The sequence below is a fragment of the Mus caroli genome, chromosome 11 (assembly GCF_900094665.2).
Source record: "Mus caroli chromosome 11, CAROLI_EIJ_v1.1, whole genome shotgun sequence".
NCBI classification, from domain to species: Eukaryota; Metazoa; Chordata; class Mammalia; order Rodentia; family Muridae; genus Mus; species Mus caroli.
The window spans coordinates 54,011,050-54,025,126 of NC_034580.1; the positions used below are offsets into that span (position 1 = coordinate 54,011,050).

At 48.2% G+C, this 14,077-nt stretch overlaps 2 protein-coding genes across 6 annotated transcripts; both read left to right on the forward strand.

Annotated features, from left to right (window-relative positions):
• Positions 1-5,604: 5,604 nt before the first annotated feature.
• Mrpl55 (mitochondrial ribosomal protein L55) lies at positions 5,605-8,759 on the forward strand. 5 transcript variants are annotated; one of them, XM_029484166.1, is made up of 4 exons: positions 5,605-5,838; positions 6,892-6,974; positions 7,275-7,476; positions 8,520-8,759. In XM_029484166.1, exons 2-4 carry the CDS (start codon positions 6,952-6,954, stop codon positions 8,676-8,678), a joined length of 384 nt encoding a protein of 127 aa, XP_029340026.1. In that variant the 5' UTR covers positions 5,605-5,838; positions 6,892-6,951; the 3' UTR covers positions 8,679-8,759. The 5 variants fall into 5 exon arrangements, with proteins under 5 accessions (XP_029340026.1, XP_021033156.1, XP_021033155.1 ...); XM_021177497.2 differs by having other exon boundaries at positions 6,895-6,974; XM_021177496.2 differs by having other exon boundaries at positions 5,605-5,793; positions 6,895-6,974.
• Positions 8,760-11,205: 2,446 nt separating this feature from the next.
• On the forward strand, positions 11,206-13,793 carry C11H1orf35 (chromosome 11 C1orf35 homolog). Its single transcript, XM_021175458.1, has 7 exons — positions 11,206-11,532; positions 11,673-11,718; positions 11,808-11,890; positions 11,967-12,039; positions 12,147-12,232; positions 13,031-13,162; positions 13,285-13,793. Exons 1-7 carry the CDS (start codon positions 11,288-11,290, stop codon positions 13,400-13,402), a joined length of 783 nt encoding a protein of 260 aa, XP_021031117.1. The 5' UTR covers positions 11,206-11,287; the 3' UTR covers positions 13,403-13,793.
• The last annotated feature ends 284 nt before the right edge of the window (positions 13,794-14,077 follow it).

A 14,077-nucleotide genomic window follows, 5' to 3' on the forward strand; every position in this document is an offset into this window, starting at 1 on the left:
AAAAAGTAAAAAAAAAAAAAAAAAAAAGAATCCTCAGAACAGCTGGAGTGATGGTTCAGCAGTTAAGAGCACTGACTACTCTTCCAGTCCTGAGTTCAATTCCCAGCAGTGGGATCTGATGCTTTTGGAGTGTCTGAAGACAGCTACAGTGCACTCACATATAAATCAAGCAAGCAAGCAAGCAATCTTAGAAAAAGAGACCTCAGAACATAACAGTGTGTGTGGTCGGCACGACCCTGCTCTGAGTCAAACTAATTTTTTGTGTCAGTGACCAGTAGACATGGAACAAAATGGCTATAGCTATGCTAGAGTGGCAGGCCTCAACAGTCCAGTAGAATATACTGATTTCCCAGGTACCATATGATGGCTGTCCTAAAACTCAATATTTTCAGTACCACATCTTTCCAGCTTTTTATTTCTTTTTAAAATTATATGCAGGAGTGTTTTGTCTGACCGTGTGCTTCTGTACTGTGGGGAGGGGAGTGCGGGGGGGGGGTGCCCTGGGACTGGAGTTATAAATGGTTTTGAGCCACTATGTAGGTGTGAGGAACTGAACCTGGGTCCTCTGGAAGCAGGCAGTGCTCTTAACAATTAAGCCATTTCTCCAAGCCTCACCCCTGCCTTTTAGTTCTTTGTCAGAGAAAATTAACCTGTTCCTGAACCCCTAGATAGCATCAGAGCCACGGTGCAATGCCAGCCATGGCCCCACATGGTCTGCAACCAGCCACTCTGTGTGGGGAGGGTAACCAAGGGCTACCCTCATCCTGATGTATGCCAGATCCAGAGGATTTAGCAGGTGGCCTGATGCACTTCAGATGGTCCTCAGGACAATGCATTCTTCCTGTCTGATGTGGGAATGTTTATCTTGTGTCTGCCTCACCATTGTATCTTGGAGGTATGTAATTGTTTATAGCTTAGAACTAAAGGGGTATGCTTCCAGTCCAGGGGAAGAATGTGGACTTGGACTTTTGAACAATGCCTTAGTTAGGCTTATAGTATTACTATGATGGGACACTATTGTAGTGGGAAATTTGGTTTCTTTTAAATACACAATATTACAAGAATCTGTTGTTTTAATCCCAGGTGTGGGATATGACTGCTTCAGAATGTCCATAGCAGTTTTATGATTGCCTCCTGCTCTTGTCGGGGTGTGACTTTGCCAGCTGCACATAGTGTCTGGAATTCTGGGGACTTTTGAGAGGGTATATAAATGAGCCCCAAGAGGCAGGTTGTTTTTAGTCATGGTTTATTAAGTAGTCATGTGCAAAGAAGAAACAACAAGAAGAAATTAGATAGCCTGACATGAAGCTCAAACTTGCCCCAAGGAACTTGATGCCCCTAGCATCAGCAGGCAATAGTCTAAGGATAACGTTACCCCATCTCCAACTCCCGACTTTATTCAGGGATCTCTTTCCTTTCCTCTCTTATCTATGTTAGGGGCTAAAAGGGTGGAAGAAAATGGATGGAGAAGGGTGGAAGAAAGAAGAACTCACAAAGTAGAAAAAAGACTGGCTACACACCATGACCTAAAACAAGATCAGTAGGAAAGAGTTTATTTGGTTACAATTCCACATTGTAGTCTATCACTGAAGGAAGTTAGGACAGGAACTCAAACGGGGTCAGAACTGGAGGCAGGAGCCGGTGCAGAGGCCATGGAGGGGTACTGCTTACTAGATTGCACCTTATGGCTTGCTCAGCCTGCTTTCTTTCTTTCTTTTCCTTTTTTTCTTTTTGGTTTTCCAAGACAGGGTTTCTCAGTATAGTCCTGGCTGTCCTGGAACTCACTCTGTAGACCAGGCTGGCCTCGAACTCAGAAATCCACCTGCCTCTGCCTCCCAAGTGCGCCACCACTGCCTGGCTTAGCCTGCTTTTTAATAGAACCAAGAACCACCAGCCCAGGGAGGGCTCCACTCACAGCAATCACTAAAAAGAAAATGTCTCACCAAGAGATGGGGAGAGCCGTCCCTTCCCATCATCAGCTGAGCACTCAGACCAGGCCCCGCACCTCACTCGGGCAGCAAAGTAGAGCTGGCCCTGGTGATAGGAGTGCAGGTGAGCTGGGCCCACGGGTATGAGCACTGGAAGACCTCAGCAAAATCTAGCTACTCACCCCATAAATAAAGCAAGGAGGGGCTGGTGAGATGGCTCAGTGGGTAAGAACACCCGACTGCTCTTCCGAAGGTCCAGAGTTCAAATCCCAGCAACCACATGGTGGCTCACAACCACCCGAAATGAGATCTGACGCCCTCTTCTGGTGTGTCTGAAGACAGCTACAGTGTACTTACATGTAATAATAAATAAATAAATAAATTAATTAATTAATAAAAAAAATAAAGCAAGGAAATGCCGAGGAAAAGGCAGACGCATTTAATTTTCAGTATGGTTGTATTTGGAAGATGGAGATCAAGCCATAAACTTAACCAATGTAAACTTAAAATAGGGGGTGTCTTAGTCAGGGTTTCTATTCCTGGACAAAACATCATGACCAAGAAGCAAATTGGGGATATACTCAGCAATGAGGCTGAACAGGATCACATGCCAAATAGACTTTTTTTTTTTTATTTCCAAGACAGGGTTTCTCTGTGTAACAGCCCTGGCTGTCCTGGAACTTTATAGACCAGGCTGGCCTGGAACTCACAGAGATCTCCCTGCCTCTTCCTCCTGAGTGCTGGTATTAAAGGCGTATACCATCATACCCAGTTTAATTCTGTTTTCCATGACTGCAATAATTTATACTTCACCTATGACTTTAAAAGTTCCCCTTTCTAATCCAGATATGATGATTCATGACTACAGACCCAGCCCTGAAGAGGCTAAGGCAGGAGGATCACAAGTTTGAGGCTACCCTCAGCTATACAGTGAGATGTAGGCTTCCCTGCCCCTCCATAGTGAAACCTTATTGAAAATGAAAATAAAACAAAACCTTGCTGCCCTTGGCCACCAAAAATACCCTCACATGCTGCCATGAAAGGGCCCAGAGGAAGTCATCCGCACATTGAAGTGACCGGAACCTCTGCTAGGCAGGCCTTCCGGTGAGCAGGATGAAATTTCAGAAGCTTTTGGGCATGATAGTGCAGGCACAAACCAAACTTGGCCTTTTCTCCAAAGGTTTCAGAATGGAGAGAGTCTTGGTTTCAAGGCTTGTCTTTATTTTATTTTATTTTTTTAAATCCTGAGACTAGGTCTCCTGTACCTCAGGCTAGTCTCACACTTGCTGTGTTGTCCTTAGAATTCTGATCCGCCTGCCTCCAGCTTCCAAGTCCTGGGATCACTTGTGGTTTGTCTCAAACAGCTTAGCATGAGATGATGTCTGAGTCTCCAGTATCCTTGGAAGCCTCAAGGTACAAAATGAAATACTACCCCATCGAAGCTAATAAAAAAAAAAAATACATGATTTAGGAGTTTGAATGATCCTCAACATTACACCTGAGTTCTCAGCAACCCTCAGTATAACACCGCTGACTTAAAGACATCAAAGGAGCCACACTGGCCCTATGAAGAAGTTCTTCCTCCTCCTCCTTTTCTGGCTGAAAGCTGTCAGTTAAAAAAATGGCCTTTCGGGCTGGTGAGATGGCTCAGCAGTTAAGAGCACTGACTGTTCTTCCAAAGGTCCTGAGTTCAAATCCCAGCAACCACATGGTGGCTCACAACCATCTGTAATGAGATCTGACGCCCTCTTCTGGTGTGTCTGAAGACAGCTCCTGTGTACCTACATATAATAATAAATAAATCCTTGGGCCATGTGTACCTACATATAATAATAAATAAATCCTTGGGCCAGAGCGAGCTGGGTTAGAGCAAACAGAGGTCCTGAGTTCAAGTTCCAGCAAGGACATGATGGCTCACAACCATCTGTACAGCTACAGTGTACTCATAAATTAATAAATAAATCTTAAAAACAAAAAACAAAAAAACAAAAAAAAACAATGTGGGGCATGGTAACTCACACCTTTAATCCCAGCACTTGGGAGGCAGAGAGAGGTGGATCTCTTGAGTTCCAGGTCAGCCTGGTCTACACAATGAGTTCCATGACAACCAGAGATACATAGTGAAACCGTCTCAAAAAACAAAAATAAATAAAAATAGATAAATAAATGGCCCTATTCTTTTCTCCCACCACTCTCCAACCTGCAACATATTTAAGATAAAAATCTCTTTATTATCACTGTATTCAAAGATAGTTCTAGTCTTCTTAACTGGGACAACAGACAGAACCTCAGACAGTGAAAATGAGTCTCAAGACTTAGTGAGAGAAAGGAAGACACATCTGAGGTCTCAGAGCCTCATAGACTCAAAGCAAACCCACCACCAGGTGTGTGATGCCCCCCTCATGTGTCCCCCAAACTGAGTACCCTCTGCTGGAGCTCACTGACCTAATACATCACTTTCAGCAGCACCCAGAGGACTCCCTGCCATCTGCCCTGACAGGACGACTCAACAAGAGGACTGCTTACAAGAGAAGCAGAAAAGTTTACAAGCCCTTTCTTCAGACAATGCCAATGCCACTCCTAGGCCTTTGCCAGAGCTCACTGGCTGATAGGAGATCGCCTGACTTTGTAAGGTGGCTAGAGACTCCTCTTCGGAAATCCTATAGGCACCAGCTTACTGTCGCATGAGTTCTCTGCTTTCTGGTGCCTGATAACGACATTTGCAGGCCATTATGTGCGATGATCTCCAGAGGTTGGCTGCCAGGCTGCAAAAAAACAAAAAAACAACAAACAAACAAACAAACCCACTTCTCCTTGTGTCCCTTGTAGACCCCCGACTACATGCTGGATAGCCCTAGGGGGAGAGAGGGAACTAAATTGATCAGTGCAACCCAAGAGGAATGATGGTAAAAGACAAGTCACTCAGGAAAAAGCAGAAATGGGGAAGGAAAAAATTTTGCCACAATGTCGCCAGGGGCCCAATGTGGCAACATCCTCTAAAGGCAGCACATAAGTAAGTTTGTGTAGTCATCCTGAGAAACTTTGGAGAGAGTCCTGCAGCCTGCACAGCAGCGCACCTCCAGGGCTTACAATAAACAGCTGCCATAAACTCAAAACGGCGGAGAGCTTCAGGATCCTTTAGTGTCGGGCCACTCACGAGACACTAGTGGGGTGCTTTAAAGTCCTGTGCTCTTTGGTTCTGAAGAACCGACTGTTCTCTAAAGATATTCCTCACGAGTACCGCAGTGACTCCAACTCCTTCACCTTGGCTGTTTTGCCAGCCCAACTTGGCACTTGGATGTTCCACCGCGAACCCAAGACAAGCCATGTACCTGCGGAAAGGGGTCATGGGCGACTATCAGATCCGGAGCAAACCTTGAGAACAACCAGGCATGGAAACTTAGGGACCGCCCAGCGGTGCATAGCAATGCTGTCTGGCTTCCGTCCACGCACTGCACAGCGTTGTGCTGCCTGCACCCCAGAAAGTCACAGAATTCCGACGGCCTCCCGCCCACACTCTCTGACCTTGGGTAGTCCGCCGACCTAGCCTACTTCAGTTTCGCCAACCGCAGCGACGCCAGAACCTGGACAACTAACCAGGACCCCCGAGAGCTGGCTCTAACCACGCCCACCTGGCTTTACTCCGCCCTTAATGGGGACGGCCGCCCTGCGCTCCGTGGCGTCATCACCGCGCGCCGTGGGCGCCTTCAGGACATCTGGGTTATGGTGCAGGATTATCATCTACAGTGACGGAACGGGTTCCCTGTGTGGCCCTGCGTGGCTCGGCCTCAGTTTCCCACCTATCGAGTAAAGTTCTGCACGGCGGGTCTACGAGGTCTCTCCCACGCTAAGGTAGCGGCCGCAGGTTGGCGTTTCTTGGGTGCCGGCAGCAACCGGCCCCAACACAGGGGTAAATGGGAGAGCGACTTGCGAGTCGGGTGGACAAAATGGGAGGGGACGTATGCACAGACGACCCCGGGTCTAGTCGACGTGGCTAGAGAGGATGAAGACCCGCACTTGGGACCAGCGGGATCACCTCTTTCGAGGCAGTGGTACCCTACCCTGCGGTTCCCTCCTTAGGTGGGAACTTTCTAATCTCTGCGCTCGCCCACTGGTTCTATCTTGCTGAGTGTGGGACGCTCTACTTCTACCTGCCTAGACCACTTCTGGCATTGAAGAAAGTAGCTTCTTTTCCCGTCTGTAAGCGGAGTTGATAATAGTCTTCTCACAGTATTGCTATAGAAACTAGAAGGATGTTAAAAAGAAAGTGAACCAAGCACTCCACACTTACCCTACACAAGAGGGTTGTGGTTCCATAAACTTCAGGAATTGGTGAGCCTCTGTCCCCTTGAAAACCGCCTCAGTCTTTTAAGGGTAGAACCCTGGTAGCTGCTGTTGTAAAAAGCCTCCAAAAGGATTTTCTAATCTTAGGCCAGAGGGCTAGTAGGATAGACTGGCAAGTGACACACACCCAGTCTTCTGTATCGAAGAATCCAAACCACATATTGAAGATAACTTTTTTAAATTGAGTCTGCATTGAACATAAGGGTTTTTTGTTTTCTAAACAAAACAGGTGAAAAAACCAGTTATATGGCGTTTGTAAACCCTTAGGTTCACTTCAGTTTTCTTAGTTTTTTTGTTTTGTTTTTGAGACAGTCTCAAGTAAGCCAGCCTAACCTTTAACTCCCTGTTTAACAAGATATCCTTGAATTCCTGACCTCCTGCTTCTGCCTTGGAAATACAAGCATGCGTTTCCACACCCCGCTTTGTATTCTTTCAGGAGTATTTGGACAGGTGCACAGGTCATATAAATATCATGCTATTGTACAACAGAAAGCTGACAATCTGTCAGTTGGATAACTAGAGATGCACTTGGGTCTGACTTAGCCACAGGCCAGGATTTTAGGACAATAATCAAATGGGGGGGGGAAAACCGGTTTTTGTTGTTGTTTCCCTTGCCTAGCAGGGCCTACGTCGGGCCAGTGACTGTTTCCTCCTGCCATCAAAGTGCTAAGAAAAAACAATGCCTTTGGCTACTCTGCTTAGGTAAGCATAACATTCCAGTCCCTTCAAGAACTCCCGGAGACACCCTGCCCTCTCCAGGAAGGGGCTGTTATCTCTCTCATCAGTGTTGGAAGGCCGGTTATTCCCTGAGTCCTCCATTATAGTCTTCTTTGACTCTGCTAGTGTAGTTCAATGGAGGTCCTTAAATGCAAGCCATCAATCATTGCTAGATAGTTTCTGGGCAGGTCTCTATCATACCCTGACAGTGGCTGGCTAGCCTGGTATTTGGTGCCATCTGCTTCACTACCATCCATCAACCAGTGCCTGCACGTCTGTCCGTAGCCTCCTGAGGCACTGTGGTGTGAGAGCAGCCTTTCCTACACCCCGCCACCTACACACATCCCCTTGGAGAGCTGACTGCAGCAGGGCTTCACTCACTCGACTGCGCCGCCAGGCCTATGCTCGCCTCTACCCTGTGCTCTTGGTCAAGCAGGACGGCTCCACTATCCATATCCGATACCGGGAGCCACGACGCATGCTGGCGGTAAGCTTTCTTCAGTGGGTAGTGTTAGGGCCCAAGGCCAGGACTTGGGAGTGGAGTTGCATATGTAGTACAGTCCTTTTACTATAGTGCAGGAGGAAGGGAACAGGTTGTTGGTGGGATTTACACCAAAAACTCCAGTCACTAAAATTATTAAAACAAACAAATTGGTACTTTCTTTTTTGGATTTTGTTCTTGTTTTATTGATACAGGGTCTTATGAATACACAGCTGAAGCTGACCTTGACCTAATATTTCAACCTCTTTTAAGTGCTCAGATACAGGCCTATCTCACCATACCAGGCTTAACAAGTCTGGTTTTTAAAAACAAAACAAAACACCAATCTAGACTGGGTGTAATCTAATTGGTAGAGTGTTTGCCTAATAGGCACAAAGCCTTTGATTTCAGGACCACATAAAACTGCACATTGGGGCTGGTGAGATGGCTCAGTGGGTAAGAGCACCCGACTGCTCTTCCGAAGGTCCAGAGTTCAAATCCCAGCAACCACATGGTGGCTCACAACCATCCACAACGAGATCTGATGCCCTCTTCTGGAGTGTCTGAAGACAGCTACAGTGTACTTACATATAATAAATAAATAAATCTTTAAAAAAAAAAAACAAAAAAAAAAACTGCACATTGTGTGCCGGGCAGTGGTTGCGCATGCCTTTAATCCCAGCACTTGGGAGACAGAGGCAGGCGGATTTCTGAGTTCGAGGACAGCCAGGGCTACACAGAGAAACCCTGTCTTGAAAAAAAAAAAAAAAACAAGAAAGAACAAACCCCTGCACATTGTGGCACACATCCATAACCCTAGCACTCTGGAGGCTGAGGCTGAGGCTGTGAGGTCAAGGGTTTCTTTGCCTAAATAAGACTCAATCTTAAGCAAGCATACCCTGAGTCAAGGGGAAAAGAACAGAAAAACATTTCCCTTCAAAACGAAACAGAAGGATAGAAGGCTAACGACACAGGTAAAAGAGGCACAGGTGTCCTTCTCTGTCATTCTCTGACTCCCCAGTGGTGTGTACCTCTCTCTCCCCATGCAGATGCCCCTAGACCTGGATGCCCTGTCTCCAGAAGAGCGCAGGTCCCGGTTCCGAAAACGGGAAGCTCAGCTCCAGCAGAAGAGGGAAGAAGAGCCAGAGGTGGTGGACAGTTTTGACACTGAACGATATAAACAGTTTTGGACCAAGACCAAGAAATAACTCTGTCAGGGAGTTCCACCAGGGACATTTTGTAAGGATGGAGGGCATCTATCTATTTACCATACGTTCTTGAAACCATGAGCGCCTGTCATTGTCTTCTTTTGCGTGGAAGTCCAGTCCTGGAACTCATCATTTCTGAGAAGTATGTGCCAGGTCAAAGCCAGATTGAAAGCTTTGCTTTAGGGCCCATTTAGGTCAGACTTGTGGGGTTGACTATTTGTTTGGGTTTTGATTTTTTTGAGACATGGTCTCACCCTGGTCAGTTTAGAACTCAATATGTAAACCAGGCCTGACCTCCTGAGAGCTGGGATTAAAGGTATCTGCCATCATACACAGCTTCAGACCTCTGGGTTTTAAACACTGCTGTAAAGCTGGTTGAGAAGTATTTGGACAGTGGACAGGAAGTACCAGCAACTAACAGCTCTACTTGCCTACTATTAGAAACCCCCAAGTTAAACTCCTGGATCACATACACCCTGCAGTCATCCTTCTCACCTCCACCCTTAATAGGGCCTTTCCTAAAAGACAACTGGGGGAGAAACACTTCCCTGCCCTTGGGAACCCAGGAGTGTGGCCAGGCAGTATGTCTTGAACCCTTGGTGTACTCCATTCTACAGAATAAGTGACTATGTAAACCAAAGCCTATGAGTAGCTGCCTGAACCTTTGTACTCCTGATGTTGGTATTCCTCCAGACGAAGGAGCACACAGAATAGCTAACCTCAAAAGCAGGCCTGGGATTATCCAGCCCTTCATTGCGTTACTCCATTACTTGAGATTCTGGGTGTCACTAGAATAGGTGATTACACAAGGATGCACAGGCCTTAGAATCTTTCTAGACATTTGTCCCATGACCTCCCAGACCCATAGTTCCCTCCTCCTGAGTGTCACCTAGTGTGCATTCTGTGATCTGACCATGCAGCTCGGCCTTCCGTGTCCTAAGCATACCTGGCCTGGTTAAAGGTGAAGGCCCAGAAGCTGCTGCCTGGCTTTCTGGAGACCTTCCCTAGGAGACGGCTAGTATGCTCATCTTTTGCTGTGGCCCACATGATTGACCGATGCTCTCTTATTGTTGCAGATTTTGTTGTTTACTGGAAAAAAAAAATTCTAATTGTGTGCCTCAGCCTTAGTATACACCTTTAATCCCAATGAAGGTAAACTTAGTTAGAAGGAAGCACCCATGTTTGAAAGTGATCTCCAGTGACTCAGGGAGATTTGACAGAATAGGATATGCCTATCTCTCATGAGAACAGAGAGGAAAGAAGTGACTTAGGGGAAAGAATAGGAGAGGGAAGTTTACTGGGACGGTTGTACAGAGACAGGTTGCAGAGAAAGAACAAACTAGCCAGGTGAAGACAGAACAAGCCAGAAAATGAGGAGTCAGAAGATTAGAACATAATACCAAAGGTCATATGAGGCCAAGCAGAGCAATTCGGGTGAAGCTGGAAGAAGCCAATTTGAATCATTCAGTGTGGATGAATTTGAGCCAGAACAGCTGAGTTGACCATCCAGCTAGATAGAGTTCAGAAGAGCATTAAAGGGTGAGCTTATTCAGCAATAGGTCTCAGAGGTTGAAAACATTCTAGGCCAAGATAAGATTGTATGGAGGCTAGAAACTTCCAGGACGAGGCCTAGAGTCAGTAAGATTCAGAAATGACAATTACATCAGGCAAATAAAGGATACATTTCCACTTTATCGTGCAGCTCCCCTTGGGACCATCCATTCATCCCGAGTATGATCTTGTGCTGAGGGATCTGAGTCCAGCTGTGTCCTCTAAAGCCAGGACATGACCTCAGAGCTCATACCAAGAGCCTCACAAGCTGTGGCAGGTACTCAACATGGGTTCAGAATGAAGACATAAAAATGAGGCTGTCTTGGTCTATTTGGGATGCTAGAGAGTTCCAGGATAGGTAATTTTCAGATTAGGGATGAAACCCAAGACCATCATGTTAGGCAAGTGATCTGTCATTAAGATGTAGCTCAGTTTCTGTTCATTTTGAGGCACAGCCTCAGTAAATTGCCCAGTAAAGCTTCACCTGCAGAGAACACAGATCGCTCAGGTTTAGGGATGCTTGGGCTTTCATGTCACGTACGCACATTCTGTCACCCAGAGCATGGAAGAGTGAATCCATGTTTCTTTGGTGACTTTATCTGCCCCTCAGTGTTCCGTGAAGGTTTGCCATTATTTAACTTAGTTTCAACAGTGACCCGGGACCTTTGGAGTTAGCATTCTTGCCTTTCCAGAAAGCAAGGGGCAGGCCCCTCCTGGTGTCACTAAGGTTTTGTAGTGTCCCTTTCCACCGAGATTCCTTCATACAAGAGTTATCAGGTGGGATAGCACAGCTGTCTTTTTGAGGAGCTAGTGCGCAGGCGCACGTGGTACTAGGATGATGGTTGCGCCAGTGAAGCCCTGAACGCCCTTTAGAAAGAGGACCTTCATTAATATGGCTCTCGGATACGCAGTGCGCAGGCGCACGGGCACGTTAGCGAGAGCGCAGGCGCGCGCGGGGGCGCGAGAATGACGTCACGGCGTGCGTCCGGAGGCCGAGTGCTGCGGGGAGTCTGACTCGAGACCGCGGGTACTGAAGACTGTGCAGTGGCTCCAGCGCCATGTTCGGCTCCAATCGCGGTGGCGTGCGTGGCGGACAAGACCAGTTCAATTGGGAGGACGTGAAGACTGACAAGCAGAGGGAGAACTACTTGGGCAACTCGCTGATGGCGCCAGTAGGCCGCTGGCAGAAGGGCCGCGACCTCACCTGGTACGCGAAGGACCGCGCGCCGTGTACCGGCCCGAGCCGTGAGGAAGAACTGGCAGCCGTGCGCGAGGCGGAGCGTGAGGCGCTGCTGGCCGCACTGTAAGTGCCTGGGCTGCGGGGCGACCGCAAGCGCCGAGGGCGGGATCTGGGTGGCCCTGGGGCGGGGCTGGATGTGGGCGGGGCACAGGAAAGAAGGGGACCGAGGGGCCTTGATGAGCATTCCTGACCCTTGCTCGCAGTGGTTACAAGAACGTGAGGAAACAGCCCACCGGCCTGAGCAAGGAGGTGAGTCTGAGATATGGGTTCGAGGTCCTGGGGGGGGGGGGGTCTGCCTGTCTCGGCCTAGAACCTCCTATCTTACCCTGCTTCCGCAGGACTTCGTGGAGATCTGCAAACGGGAAGGAGGAGACCCTGAGGAGAAGGGCGTGGACCGGCTGCTGGGCTTGGGCAGCGCCAGGTTAGGCTTGTTGGGGAGTCCAGGGTAGGCCTGGGCGGTGATTGAGAACTGTCCTCAAAAGCTCTGTCCCCTGCAGTGGCTCCGCGGGCCGTGTGGCGCTATCCCGAGAAGACAAAGAGGCTGCCAAACTTGGGCTGTCAGTGTTCACGGTAAACCCTGTCAAGCCTAATGCACAGGATCCTGGGGTTTAGAGGTGTCTGAGATGTGGGGCAGGACTCCCTGGGTGTCCCTCACCACAGCTACTCATGTCATACAGCACCACCGTGTGGACAGCGAAGGCCCAAGCACTGCCCCATCTGCTACCAGGAAAAAGCCTCGCGCGGAGGACAAAGCTGAACTGGAGTAAGTTGAGTCTGCCTCCCTGTGCATGCATAAAGGGGCAGACTGCCTTAGCTCTCTTAGTTTGACTGAAGTAGGTGGACCTCCATCTCTGGGCTGGAGTCTCAGTAGCTGCCATAGGTGACCCAGCAGGGTGGCATTCAGGACCATGATACTGGCCAGTTTGGTGGGAGGTGCTGGTGGGGTGGGCGGCACACAACTTTCTTTAATCCCAGCATTTGGTAGACAGCAGGCTGATCTCTGAGAGTTCTCACAAGCTGGTTCCAGGCCTTGAGATGTGTACGTGTGTCTGGCTACTTCTACTTTTGTGTCATCTCAACTTTGTACGTAGGTAAAATAGTGAGTTCCAAGCTAGACAAGGCTGCATAATGAGAACTTGTCTCCCAAGGAGAGAGAAGGCCCACCAGGTTGGCAGCATTCCAGCACTCATCTTTGTGGCCATGGAGCCTAATATTAAGCTCATTTTATAAATATGAGGGCTGGCGAGATGGCTCAGTGGGTAAGAGCACCTGACTGCTCTTCCGAAGGTCTGGAGTTCAAATCCCAGCAACCACATGGTGGCTCACAACCATCCGTAACGAGATCTAACTCCCTCTTCTGGAGTGTCTGAAGACAGCTACAGTGTACTTACATATAATAAATAAATAAATCTTAAAAAAAAATGTGAACTCCCGACATGTAGATATTATCAGTGCACAATGGATCCTGTTCTAGTCTGCCTTTCCCTGCTGGGTGAGACTACCCCACAGTAGAGTAGGCACGAGTCCTTCAAGCTCTGATCCTTTGTATTGTTTCTTGCAGTGCAGAGAGCCATAAGAAGAGCAAGAAAGAAAAGAAGAAAAAGAAGAAGAAACACAAGAAACACAAAAAGAAGAAAGACAAAGAACATAAGAGGGAGGCTGACAGCTGCTCCTCATCTCCCTCTCCTCCCCGGTAGGCTAGGCCCAACTCTACCTGGGACACTAAGGAAATGGGAGGCAAAGCTAGCCAGGCCTGGTGTGGTGCTTGGCAGGGTGAGGGACCCTTTAAGTGTCTGGTTGTCCTTGTCTTTGTAGGCCCAGACGCCAGAGACATTCTGACTTCTCTCCCTGCTCTAAGAGGAAGCGGGAACATAGCCAGGACAGTGGAAGGAATCCATCCCGCAGACGACAAGACAGAAGCTCTGATGACTGAGAATGGCTACACCAAAGGACAGCAGAGCCCTGGATGCCAAGTAGCTTCCAGCCCACTCCCTACCTGCCCAACTAACTGTGGCTCTGTGGCTGGGATAAGGCAGGTGGCTGCTCCCCGACAGGATCCTGAGCCAAGCTTGCTGGATCTTAGGATCTATCTTGCCATTTGGAGGCAACCACTCCAGGTCATAGAGTGGGTCCTGGGTTACCAGTCTAGTGGTTCTATGAGGGTAGTGCTCTTGCCTTGTCCCCCTGCCAAGGAAGATATAACTGCCCGGGAGACTGTCTCTGCTGCCACAGGCCAGGCCCTTGAGGTTAGGGTGCGTGTTACTGATTACTCCTACTTTTTTTTGTATCAGCCCACTTTGTACTTAAGTAAATGTATTTTAAAAGTAGAGTGTATTATCTCACTGAGGACAGGTTAGGCTGGGAGCATGGGGCCCCCTTCCAATATATATTAAGGGAACGGGGTCTAGGGACCAGAATCCTGTCCTTGAGGCTGCCTTACAATCAATCATACAAGTGGCCAAGAAGTTGGAAGAACAAACTTTTGTGGATCTGAAGGCATCTGCTGTCTGCCTAAGAGGTCCAACAGCCAGATAATAGCAATTTTAGAGCCCATGTACATTTAGGCAGACAGTAGAAGTTAGGGTTGCTACAACATAGAAAGTTCTGA